Source organism: Mandrillus leucophaeus, unplaced genomic scaffold (assembly GCF_000951045.1).
Source record: "Mandrillus leucophaeus isolate KB7577 unplaced genomic scaffold, Mleu.le_1.0 Scaffold233, whole genome shotgun sequence".
NCBI lineage: Eukaryota > Metazoa > Chordata > Mammalia > Primates > Cercopithecidae > Mandrillus > Mandrillus leucophaeus.
This window is the reverse complement of record NW_012102399.1, coordinates 4,261,816-4,274,704: the sequence shown is the minus strand read 5'-3', so window position 1 is coordinate 4,274,704 and position 12,889 is coordinate 4,261,816. Positions and strand designations below refer to the sequence as shown.

Below are 12,889 nucleotides of genomic sequence, written 5' to 3'. Positions count from 1 at the left end.
ACAGTCTGAGATGCAAATCTTAGCAGGTCTTCACTCTAGTATTCTTCCCTAACAGAACAGATTATTTGTTTTAATTATAAAATGCACTGATTTGTTTCACTGGGAAAGTACAAAGAAGAGACTGTCACATGCACCAGCACCACACCTGAGGTGATCTTTCTGGAATAGGTTCATTCTGCAGTGCTTGGAGGGCTTTCATTGCAGCATTGTGTCTAGCAGCTTGTCGAGTCTTTCCTTCCCCAAAAAATTCATTGTTTCCTACAGTGAGCTGAACATAAAAGATCTTAGGCACTGGGCAATGATACCTAAAATAAGAAAATAAAAACAATAAAGTTAGCTTAATAAAACCACTCTATAATCATTCATAAGATTTATTTTGTTTAAAATGATACCAATTATATAATGTGCTATACTCTTAAAAAAAATTTAACCTCAAAAATACACTTTTTTGATAAAATGTGAGTCAATACATCTACAGATAATAGCTTATACTGATCTCCATGAAAAACATATATAGAATACAACATTAAACATAAAATAATACAGTAAAAATTATTTAATTCTATCACAGGAGACTTCCTGGTGAGAAGTTTTTGGTCAGATTTTGACAGAAGTAAGTGAACAGTCTGGTGAAGCTACAACAGAGGCTGGGTCAGGCAAGACTGTTCAGGCGACAACATGTAGATTACTGTGCTTTTTGCAGAAGATAATTATGATTAGAAATACAGGAGCAGAGAAATGGACTGAGTACAATGCAAAGTAATAAGGAGAGCAGATTCAGCACAGGAATAAGGAGTTTAGGCCAATTCTTGAGCAGGAAGAGTTATATTCATACATTTTATGGTGACTGAGGTAATGAGGCTAATGACATGTGACTAAAAAGCTGCAATAATGCAGATATGAAGAGATAATAGAGGCTGTAAGAAGAAACAAAAAAAAAACAAAAGAAATTAAGGAGAAAAAATTAAGAGATGTGATAAAATCCATTAATTCAACAATTATTTATGGAGTGTCCTCTATATGACAGGGGACTATGACAATGAACAACACTTAGAATAGGGAAGATAAACAATAAGAAAAATATGCAGAATACCTAGTATGTTAGAGACAGATGTAAGAAAAAGTAAAGAGGAAAGCGTTCAGAAGTGTCAGGGAGGTAGGTTTTAGATAGGGTGGCCAAGAGACGTTCCATTGAGAAAATATCAATTGTGTAAAGACCTGAAACAAGTTAGGGAACAAGCCATGCAGATATCTGGAACAGTACATCTGAAGCAGAGAGTATACCAGCAGCAAGAGCAGCGAGGCAGGAGTGTGCCATGCATGTTCAAGTAACTCGGAGGAGGCCTGTCTGGCAAAAGTTTAGGGAGAGAGGAAAAGCTAGACGAGTAGAGGTGGCAAGATTCCACAGGGCCTTCCCTACAAATTGCTGTAAGCATCTTTTACCCCAAGTGATATGATCAGCCACTGGAAGGTTTTGCACAGAGAAGTGACATAATCTGATTTATCTCTTGAAATAACCATCTGATTACTATTTTGAGGACACACTGTAGGGGAACAATGCTGGAAGCAAGGATATCTAATAGGCTACTGGGATAATCCAGGGGAAAAGTGACAGTGGCCTGAACTAGGGTGTACCAATGGAAGTAATGAGAAGTCATTGTTTCTAGATGAATTTTGGAAGTAGAGATGACGGGTTTACCCAAAGACTGGCTATGGAATATGAGAGGGGAGTCAGGGATGACATCACGGTTTTGGAACTAAACAACTGGAAAACGGAGTACCCATCTATTGAGACAGTGAAGACTGAAAAAAGAAATGGGTTTGCTGGGGGTGGATTTCAACAGCTCTGTTTTGGAGATGTTCGATTATTAGACCTATTAGACATCCAAGTATAGATGTCAAGTGAACAACTCAATTTATTAGTCTAGACTTCAGCAAAGAGGTCCAAGGTAGAGATAAAATTTGGGAATCATCAATATACAGGCAGTATTTAAAGGCATAAAACAATGAGAACTCTGTGGGAGGGTGTGATAGGAGAAAAGGCAAGCAAGCACAATGTCCTTCCTGAAAGCCAAATGGGAAAAAAGTCTATCAAGGAGAAGGGAGGGATTAATTGTATCTAATGCTACTAACAGGTCAAGTAAAATGATGACTGAGAAATATGACCATTGAATTGAGCAACTTAGCAAAATAAACAGAATCGATTTTGATGGAATGGTGGATTTACAATTGCAATGCTGAAAAAAATGAGTTAAAAATCACTCCAGTCCTTAAAAATGTTTGCTTCCAAGCAAAAAGAAGTCCAATTGAGGTCCTACTATATTTTAGATAATTACTGCACATCCAAGTAGTGACGCTCTATGTTCAACCTGAGATAAACTGGAAAGAGCCCATCACGTAAGAATTCACCAGGCAGATGGGACTAATCAATGAAGGTTTACTGAAGGTGAAGAACTAGAAATGCTGATTGGTACTGAAGATGCAGATATGTGAGGCAATAATTGAAACCATGCAAGTGGATAAGCACCTGGAAAGGGTAAGTGTAAAGGAATCAAAAAAGAGCCTAAGGCTAGGAACTGATTAATGCCTATGATCAAAGTGCAAGGGAAACAATAGACAGCAGTGAAAGAGATGAAAAAGGGTCAAAGTTAGAAAAAAAATTACAACACAATGTCAGGGACAGGAGTAATTAACAGTGCCAAATGAAGGACAGGAATTCAGAGTATGAAAAAAAGAAAAAGTTGCTGTTTTAAACGCTTAACTTAAAATCAATTTTCTTGAACTACAGTTTTCTATTAACTTAAAGCATTTCAAATGCACTATTATAAACAAAGATTAAAAAGCATTAAAAACTACAATATTATTTGCTTTTTGGTTACAATAATTAAATATTGTGTACTGGAGTACACAATTTCCTATCATCTATTTTATTTTAATCCCTTTAATGCAAAAATCTGACAGACTAATATGAATAACGCTGGTGATCTTCACTTTGTATTTCACAAAATTCAGTTTTCCCACCTCCACAGAACTTTGTTTATTTTTAACTGGTGCTACTATAAAACTTTAAAACAGATAATTTGAAATCAGAAATTTACTCCTGAACTGAGATCTTATATGGCAAACTTTCACCATAGAGCAAATGTTTACAATTAATTATAAACTTCTGAAAATAGAAGGTCCACAACTGAAATGCTAACAGACCTTTAACTACAGTAGAGGGAGTGGGCGCCACTATAATCACTAAGGCCTGCTGACAATTACAAAACTCATTTTGGTTTGCCACAGAGACAAACAAAATTTCTGTTCATTATAACTTTACTGGAATATGATGTCATAACACATAACCATACTGAAACAATCTGCTGATTTTCTGGCCAAAATATTAATTGCACACCAAAGAGCCCTTGGGGCCTCTCCCTTTTTGGTCATCAAATATGGCTCAATGTATGTGTATGTGCATGCATGTGGATATATATGTATATATAAATTACATTGTGTAAGTATCAGAGGAAAAATTAAGTATGTTGCATTTTTAACATAAAAAGTAAAAATTCTAGCACTAACAACAGGAAATACCAAAACTGGATGCCTGACTTATTTCATTCTGTTTCACTTTACCCTCTTACTTAACAATGATTCTTAATAATATACCCCACATGGTTTGAATACCTTATATATCACATCTCCTCATACCATCATGACAATCAAGATTAGCCAGAGCACTCTCATTAATTGCATCCAGATTGAATTACAGGGGAGATGATGCAGAATGGTTTTTGTGTGATAGGTCTGGTCTCAAAATACTTATTTCCTTTGGTAAAGAAATACCCAAAATTTATTAACTATAAAGATTGATATGTTCCTTTTAATGGATTTCCTTCTACTTTCACTTATTTCACGTATTAAGGTCACTTTTGGTAAGGTATTTGATATGGTTTGGTTGTGTCCCCACTCAAAATGTCATCTTGAATTGTAATCCGAATTGTAATCTCCATGTGTCGTGGGGAGTACCTGGGTGGAGGTAAGTGAATCATGGGGGTGGTTTCCCCCACAGTATTCTCATGATAGGGAGTGAGTTCTCACAAGATCTGATGGTTTCATAAGCGTCTGGCATTTCCCCTGCTGGCACTCATTTCCTCTCCCGCTGCCCTGTGAAGAGGTGCCTTCCGCCATGATTTTAAGTTTCCTGAGGCCTCCCCAGCCATGCAGAACTGTGAGTCAATTAAATCTCTTTTCTTTATAAATCACTCAGTTCAGTCTCGGGTATTTCTTCATAGCAACATGAGATCAGACTAACACAGTACTTATAATAAGTGATGTACATATTTTTACAAATTAGTATATTTACCTAAGCAGACATAGGTATTCTTGAATAATTTTTCTCAAGTAGAATTTTGTGGACAATGTTTAGATCCCCATAATGATTACTGTTAAAAGATGAACCAAGAAAACTCACCCATCCAAGTTATTTAAGTTTCAGGGTCAAATGGTTGAATTTCTTTTAAATCCCAAAAAAGTCTTGGGATTTGAAAGATCCTACTTTCATCAGAATTATTTTCCACAGTTGTTAAAAATGAAGATTCCTGTGATCCAAGCCTGATCTGCTGCATCAGAGTTTCTGAGGAAGGAACCATAATTTTAAGCTGCCCTGCTGACTCTCTGCAACATAAAGGTCCCAGATTATCACCACATCACACAATGTGGCCTATGTGACTTGGCAATTGCTTCAAAGTCCATTCAAGAAAGAGACCACACACATTGCTTACTACACAATGGTTAGGTCTTTCATATCTCTTTTTCATTTAATCCTCACTACAGCCTGGTAAGGCAGGAGATGTCCTCAAGGTCACCTTAAGAGGTAACAAATGTCCCTAAAAGAGTTGCTGGGAGTCAAATTTAAGTCTGCCTAACTGCAGAGTCCAGGAGAATCTGCTTTATCTTCTTCCATTTTTGTTCATTTTTGTTTACTAAATTGTCTATCTTCATGGAAGGCCAGAGAAACTAATGCAAGGGACCTAAACTAAGGCCCACTAATAGACTTCAGAGATGTTTTATTGAGTCAAGGGCTGCTGAAACAAACAGAAAACCATGACGAAACACTGTGTTTCTGCAGCATGTCAGATCAAAGAGACACAAGTGCATGATGTAAAATCGAAGTAAAACATCAAAATGATGAGCATTGTGTGCCACATTACTTAACAGCCCAAATCTGACAAACGCTGCTTGCAAGGCCTTTTTATCTCCATGTCTCCTTGCCTTCTATCTGCTGGAAGTCTTGCAAAAAATAAATAAAATCGTAAATAAAATAAAATAGAATCTTCCTTTCCTTTAGATTCCAAACAAGTCTTGAGATTCTGCCTATCTTCAAGATACCACAAGTCAATACAACAGTAAAGAAAGTATGTATACTGGTTCCTTTGATTTAATACTTGACATTCCTTATAGTTTTTTTGAGTAAAGGAAAGATTTTACATTCACTTATATTTGACTGTTAGCTTTTACACCACATGTCCTTGCCATCCTCCCTAAAGTTACTTCATTTAATGCCCTCTTTATGGACTCATTTTGTATTATCTTTCTAAACAACTAAAATCCCATATGTCCTCCCTACCATTCTATGACTGTTTTATTCTCCAACATCTCCACTTTCCTAAGCATCATTTTTACAAGGTGAGAAAGACATATCCCAAATAACATTAGGATTTTTACAAATTGAAAAATAATTACCTCATTCTATTTGATAGCATTATTCATAAATCTCGACACAGCTTAAACATTCATATCTCCTCTACAGACTTACATCTTAAAATATATGAAAATGCTATCTTCTGATCTAATAAGGAGAGGCTTTGGATTTCTGTGTTTATTTCTAACATTGACTGGAAACAGAAATGTCACTTAACCTTTCTATCTCAGTTTACTTATCTGCAAAATATTTGTACAATTTATGTTTAAAGAACCCTAAAGGCCAAAACTAAGAATTCAAACGACATGTCGATTATTTTGATTCTTTGTACACTTTTTGGCACTGCTAAGCATTCTTTTTCTTGCTGTAGAAAAACAGCAGGTTTTTATCATAGAGCTATAAAATAGTCCCTGGCACATTTTCAAACTTGTATGTATATAAAATATCTAGATAGGAGACAGTTATTTCTCTATTCGTATCTACAAATTTTGAAAAATATATCTTTTATGAGATCTAACTGTTAATTCTTGAGGAATTTCAAATATTAGGACTGGTTAGAAAAGATTCACAGGTCAGCTGAAAACATGCTTTAAAAGAGGTATATGGATATTCTATTTTATTTGTAGAATTACTGTAAGTATGTTTTAAATGCCTGGAGGAAAATATAGAAAGACATGCACTAAAAGCTAGGATAGGGTGTTTTGAAATGACAGCATCATAAATGATGTTCTTTCCTCTCATAATTTCAAGTTTTAAAAAATAATATGGAACACTAGAATAAAAATGGAAAAAAAACCACTTAATTGAAGGAAGTCTAGTCCCTGTCTAAACAAAGGTAAATCTGTGTTCAAAATTAAATTTGATAAATTAGTGGAATGACTTACAGAATACAGAACACAAACCAAGAGAATAAGTAACTTGTACTGTATCACTGACAGTAGTGCCATAATCAGGACTATGCAAAGCACAGCATGTTATCAAAGAGCCCCATTATTGTAAACACATAATCACCACCCTCAATCTCATACTTGGAACCAACATAAACCTATTCTTGCCCCTTCTCTAAATGGATATATAGATAAATCATTACCACATCACCATTATCATAATTAGGGCAAAAACATACAAAGCACTTACTATGTGCCAGGCGCTATTCCAAGCATTTAGATACTAATCTCACTCAATCCTCACAACCCATTTTACAGATGAGGAAACTGAAAAATAGAGACATTCACTAACCTTCCCAAGGCCACCCGACTTGAGCCCGCATTTGAGCCCAGGCAGTCTCACTCCAGAGCCCATGCTCATAACTGCTACACCATGCTGCCTCTGAATGAACTGGATAGATGAACACTATAAACTGCAGAAGTACTAACTATAAACTCTGAAGAAGTCATGCTGGACTTGGAATATCAAAGCAACTTAAGTCTCTCTAGATGTATGAGATCTGGCAGATTCTGAAGATCTCTGTATGCTAAAAGTCAGGTGCAGGATATCAGTTGCCAAAGGCAATGCTGGGGACACTGTAAGTCTGGAAGACCAAGTTGACTGCAAAGTCCTATGTCCTGTCTGCTCATTCTTTATCTCCTCTTAACCCATCCATCTGGAGCCCACGTTTAAATGTTCTTATTAGGGAAATGCAAATCCAAACCACAATAAGACACTACTTTGCACACCCACTAGGATGGCTATAGTTTTTTTAAAAAAAAGTCATAAAGACATGGCAAATTGGAACCCTCATACATTCTGGTGGAAATGTAAAATGGTGCAGTTGCTATAGGAAATAGTTTACTAGTTCATCAAAAAATTAAACACAGAATTGCCACTTGACCCAGCAGTTTCACTTCTAGATATATACCCAAGAGAAATGAAAACTGGGGTTCAAACAAAAACTTGTATGTAAATGTTTACAGTAGCATTATTCCTAATAGAAAGTGGAAATAACCCAAAGTTCCTGATGAATAAATAAAATGTGGTATGTCCCTACAACGGAGTGTTTTACAGTCATACAAAGGAATGAAGTATAATTACATGCTACAACATGAATGAACTTACATTATGCTAAGTGAAAGAAGCTAGAATACAAAAGGGTATACACTCTATGATTCCATGTAGACAAAATATCCAGAATAGGCAATCCCATAGAGACAGAAAGTAGATTAGTGGTTGCCAGGAGCTGGGAGGACAGAGTTTGGGGAGTAACTGTTAATAGGTATGGGGCTTCTTTTAGAAGTGATAGAAATGTTTTGAAATCAGAGCACGGTGATGGCTGTACAACACTGTGAATGTACTAAATGCACAATGAATTGTATACTTTAAAATAGTTAATCTTGTGTTACATAAATTTTATTTCAATAAAAATCATTTTTTAAAAAAATGTTGATACTCCCTAGGGTTCTATTTTGTTTCTCACCAACAAGACAGTTTTTGTAGGTGATCTCACCTACTCTCATTCACATTCTTGACAGACTCCCACAAACCAGCCTACCAAATTTTGTAAAGGGAAGTGTAAAAAGACCTCCCCTTTTACACTCTAGAATGTTACTGACCTGGTCTTCCTACTCTTATCTAATTGCCAGGGGGGTATATGAATTACATTAATAATTCAACATAAACTTATTAAAGGCCTACTTCATGCTGGGATGGAGTTTTAGTTTCTAGAGATGGAGGACTGCCCTCAGGAAACTATCAATCAAGCAAGTACACATACACACACACACACACACACACACACACATATACATATCAACAAATGAGATGAGCTAGGAAGAAAAATAAAGCACGGTATGGAAAAAGAGTAACAGGGGCTCCTTTAGGAGGTGACATTTGAACACAGATTTGAATAAAGTGAGAATTCTAGGCACGGAAATGCCAGAAAGAAAAAGTGCTCTAAGCAAGTAAGACAGCAAGTGCAAAGGCCCTGCAGAAATAACATGTTGGTTGGTCAATTTTTGAGAAAGAGCAAGGGTTCCTTGTACCTGACAAGCCCTGAGTCAAGGAATGATTAGTAGGAAACTAGGTCTGAGAAGTCACCTGGCAGCAAATTAGAACTTAATTCCACATGATGGAAGCCACTGGAACGTTTTAAGCGGAAAGTGGCACAATCAGACATGATTTAAAAGGATCTTGTTGTTTTTACCAGAAGAGAGGCAAGACGAGAGTAGCTGGCAAGCCATTCCATAGAGCAGGAAAAGTCATCTCTAAAAATAGGAGACTGAACTGCCCAAGAAAATATAGGATTGCAGGCAATGCTACAATTTCACTTAAGGACTGTGGTCATTGTATCAAGCTGGACTAGTCAGCATAGATGTTTTTCTGTAGCTTCCTACTGCAGCATAGTCAGAGGAGCTGGAATTAACCAGTTACAGTTTTGCCAAGCATCGCTGCTCGTTTCAACTGGGAGGTAGTAGAACACACAGCAATTAGGTGGCCATAGGACTGGTGAGAAATGGGTGATCAACTCTAGTGAAAAGCAGCCACACTGAATCTGACAGGTGAGAAAAGCGTGCACCCAGCCTGAAGGTTCTGCTCAAAGTCTTCAGGTGCTAAAGGATACCACTCTATTTCCTGCCTTCCCACTAGATGTGGGTGGTCAGACAGTGTGTGGCAGAAGCAGTAAGGTGTGCCTCCCCTATGATGGCTGACAAGCAAAGCAGTGCTGGAAGTGTTCCCACTTTGTAACTGTGAAGAAGGGTTCCTGGTAAGGCGACCTGGGGGCCTCTTCTTCCAGTGTGCTGCCACTGTGTTCTCCTGGGTGCTGCAGCAGGCCTGTCTGACAGGTAAATGGCTAGCACTGTGGAAACCAGGAGAAACGCGGAGTGATGCTGCAGGAACGTGGCGGGAGGTGGGGGTAGGGGGTTCCTTGGAGCAGTATTTCTCAAGTGTGGTCCCACATAGAAAACATCGACCTCCTAATGGGGTCTAGAAACACTTGCTAAAAAGCAGATTCAGGACTGTCAAAAGGGATTCAGGATGGAGTCCAGGAATGCGCACATTGCCTAACAGCCTAGGTGGTTCTTACACATACTACAGATTGAGAAGGGCCTCCTCACAGGGGCCTTCTTCCCTGTTTGTGAATACGAAGGCTTCTGATTCCTGAATGTCAACTTTGTACTCATCTGCCTTACAGAGTGCTCTTCCTGTCTTTAATGGGATTTTAGTTAATTCTTTCACTGTTTCATAAGAAAAAATTAGGATTTTCCTATTATTTCCAGAATTTTTTACCTATTTCTTTCCACAATTTATTTTACTAATTTTGTTGATCCAAACTTCCAAAAGAATACTAAATAGCAGCTGATAAAGAATATTCTTATTTCTTACTTGAATGGGAACACAGCTAGTATACACTCATTAAACCTTGTAACAACAACAACAACAACAACAAAAAAAAACACTGACGGTGTGGACAGAGGAAAATATTTTTAGGTTTAGAATAAGATCTACTGGATTTAAGTTCCAGCTACTAGATCTACAAAGACTTTGGACAAGAAGCCTTATGTTCTGTAAGAGCCATCAGTAGTAACAAAAACAATTTTGTCTGTATCAACTTTCAACTTTATTCAAGTGACAAACCAGTTGAAAATTATTACCCTTTTCATGAAATATAGCATACCTGTGTACTGAGGGACAATTTTCAAATAGATATATATGTACACACATACACTTTGTAATTCAAAAACATACAATTTTTTTTAAAATATAAGTTTTTTGGTTTTGTTTTTTTTTTAAACAGGGTCTCATTCTGTCACCCAGGCTGGAGTGCAGTACATGATTATGGTTAACTGCGGTCTCAACCTCCTGGGCTCAAGCAATCCTCCCATCTCAGTTTCTTGAGTAGCTGGGACCACAAGTGTGTGTCATCATGCCTGGCTAACTTTTTTTTTTTTTTTTTTTTTTCTGTAGAGACAGGCACTCCCTATGTTGCCTAGACTGCTCTTGAATTCCTAGGCTAAAGCAGTCCTCCCAACTCAGGCTCCCAAAGTGCTGAGGTTATAGGCACGAGCCACTGTGCCCAGCCACTTTTAACTTTTCGATATATATTTACTAAATACTGCATGCTAGTAATCTAATAGCAGAATCTTAAGTACTAAAAAACTTAAGGAAAATATGGCTTATTATTTCTTTGAGTTGTAAGAATATTCTTATTATTTAATTCCAGCAGCAGATATCATCTTTGGTTAAAGGTTCTCTGAGAAGGCACTTTGAAAACAACTGGTATAGAAAATCCCTCAAGTCCTTCCCAGCACCAAAAGGATTCATGAGACGAGCTCTAGAAAATACTTATAAAACTTCTGTCTCTCCATTATTTTAAGTCCACAAGCATATGTTTTTGAAAGGTTTGTTAAAAGTATAAAAAAGCATGACAGTATAAAAGATACAAACACACTGGATTTTTTAAAAGAGGGTTTACACTCTTTTTAGAGAAATTAATTTTATAATGTCTATAATAAAAGATTCAAATGGATGATTATGTTTGCACTAAAATCTTCCAAGAAGTTTAGAAACTGTTTGCCTTATTACAATGTCCAGTCCAGGCATCTACTCCAGTGCTTTTGCTGATCAGAATTAACTATCAACTTTGGATGTTTGCCCACTTCACATACTCCCAAAAGTAACATGGAGACATTACATCAGCGGTATTGCAGAAAGATTAATGTGCTTGGTTTGTAGATGCAAACTAATTATACTTACTGCATACTTCTAGTATTCTGTCTCTTTCACTCAAATCTAAATGAATTTAGTCATACATTTGCATACAGTTTAATGATAACAGTAATGTGTAGTTAATAGATACTCACTGGAACATAAAAAATTTACTTGGCATTTTCCCAGCTAATTGTTTTTACAGCTTGACTTCACTTTATACATTAGGTACATTCATAAAAAGGTTTACATAAAGCAAATATTTTCATACTAAATCCCATTTTCCCACTGTTGCCCAATATTAAATCTTGAGTTATATTTCTATAGGAAAATGCTGGCTCCAACACATCATAAAAATTATAATTAAAAATCTAAACATATATGCCAAGGAATAGGTACATTTAATACATTATTTTATAAAACACTTTATCTTCTCATCTGCGATAAGAATCTAAAAGATAATCATTTTGTTTCATAGTCTCACAATCATTAGAAGGACACATATGTTTAAAAAAACAATTGCAGGGTTTTAAAGTAGTTCATAGAAACTGAAAGTAGAAATATAATTTATTAGCTGGAACTGCCACATGGAGATATCCTGTAAGATTTTAGGCAATGCAAGTAGTCTCAGATTATTGACAGTAATCATTTAACGGTCTTAGAAATTTCTTCGGCTATGAGTAATACACTTTAGGGGGTTCATTACAATCCAAACCAGATGATTTACTGGAATTATACAGATTATCTGGAGCCAATACCACTGTCTGACTGTAAGCCCACTTTTCTTTTTTGAGGCAGGGTCTCCCTCTGTCACCCAGGCTGAAGTGTAGTGGTGCGATTATGCCTCACTGCAGCCTCAACTTCCAAGGCTCAAGCAATCTTCCCAAGCAAAAGGGACCACAGGCGTGTACTACCACACCTGGCTAATTTTTTTTTTAATTTATTTTTATGTTTTATAGAGATGCTTTTCAGAGAAATAGGAAAAAGAACTTTGCTCAGCTACCTGGATCCTTTCATACTATTTAATATCAAAAGTGTAAAAAAAGCAACATTTGCTAAAATAGTACAGTACTTGGAACTTTTAGAAAACTCTTCCACTTTTAAAGTACCTTGGATTAACATTAAACAATTCATAATTTTCAGCCATTTTAAATTAATTTGTAAATTTTTTCCTGCACAAATCCTCTGGGGAATGCACTATGTGGATTTTAATTACCTATGCTCTCCTTTTCCTGCATTGCTGCAGATACTCAAGGTATGCTTTTACATCAGTTAGTCAGTGTGAACTGTGGCTCTTATTCCAGGAAGCATACTAAGCTGAGAACTATCGAACCCTCTTTATCTTTGCCATGTACCCCGAAGTAAAACACAGCAACAAATAAGGGAGACGATATTGGTAAAGACACAATATTGATACCCAGTCTGACTACCACACATAGAAAGAGGCTGAAGTAATACTTAGAGCTTTGAAAGGCTAACAGTTTTGGCCTCGGGTTATGATGGTTTATTCCTGTTCACAATATGGACACATGTACTTTAGTCACACTAAATACAAAA

General features: G+C 36.6%; 1 protein-coding gene and 1 pseudogene across 2 annotated transcripts in view; one reads left to right on the top strand and one right to left on the bottom strand.

Annotated features, from left to right (window-relative positions):
- STAU2 (staufen double-stranded RNA binding protein 2) overlaps positions 1-12,889 on the bottom strand; it is a 341,604-nt gene that overhangs the window by 210,158 nt on the left and 118,557 nt on the right. For both annotated transcript variants that reach the window (XM_011982002.1, XM_011982001.1), the window contains one exon: positions 146-305. In XM_011982002.1, coding sequence (XP_011837392.1) covers positions 146-305 — 160 coding nt within the window. The remainder of the gene's footprint in view (positions 1-145; positions 306-12,889) is intronic.
- LOC105541112 overlaps positions 2,480-12,889 on the top strand; it is a 32,148-nt pseudogene continuing 21,738 nt past the window's right edge.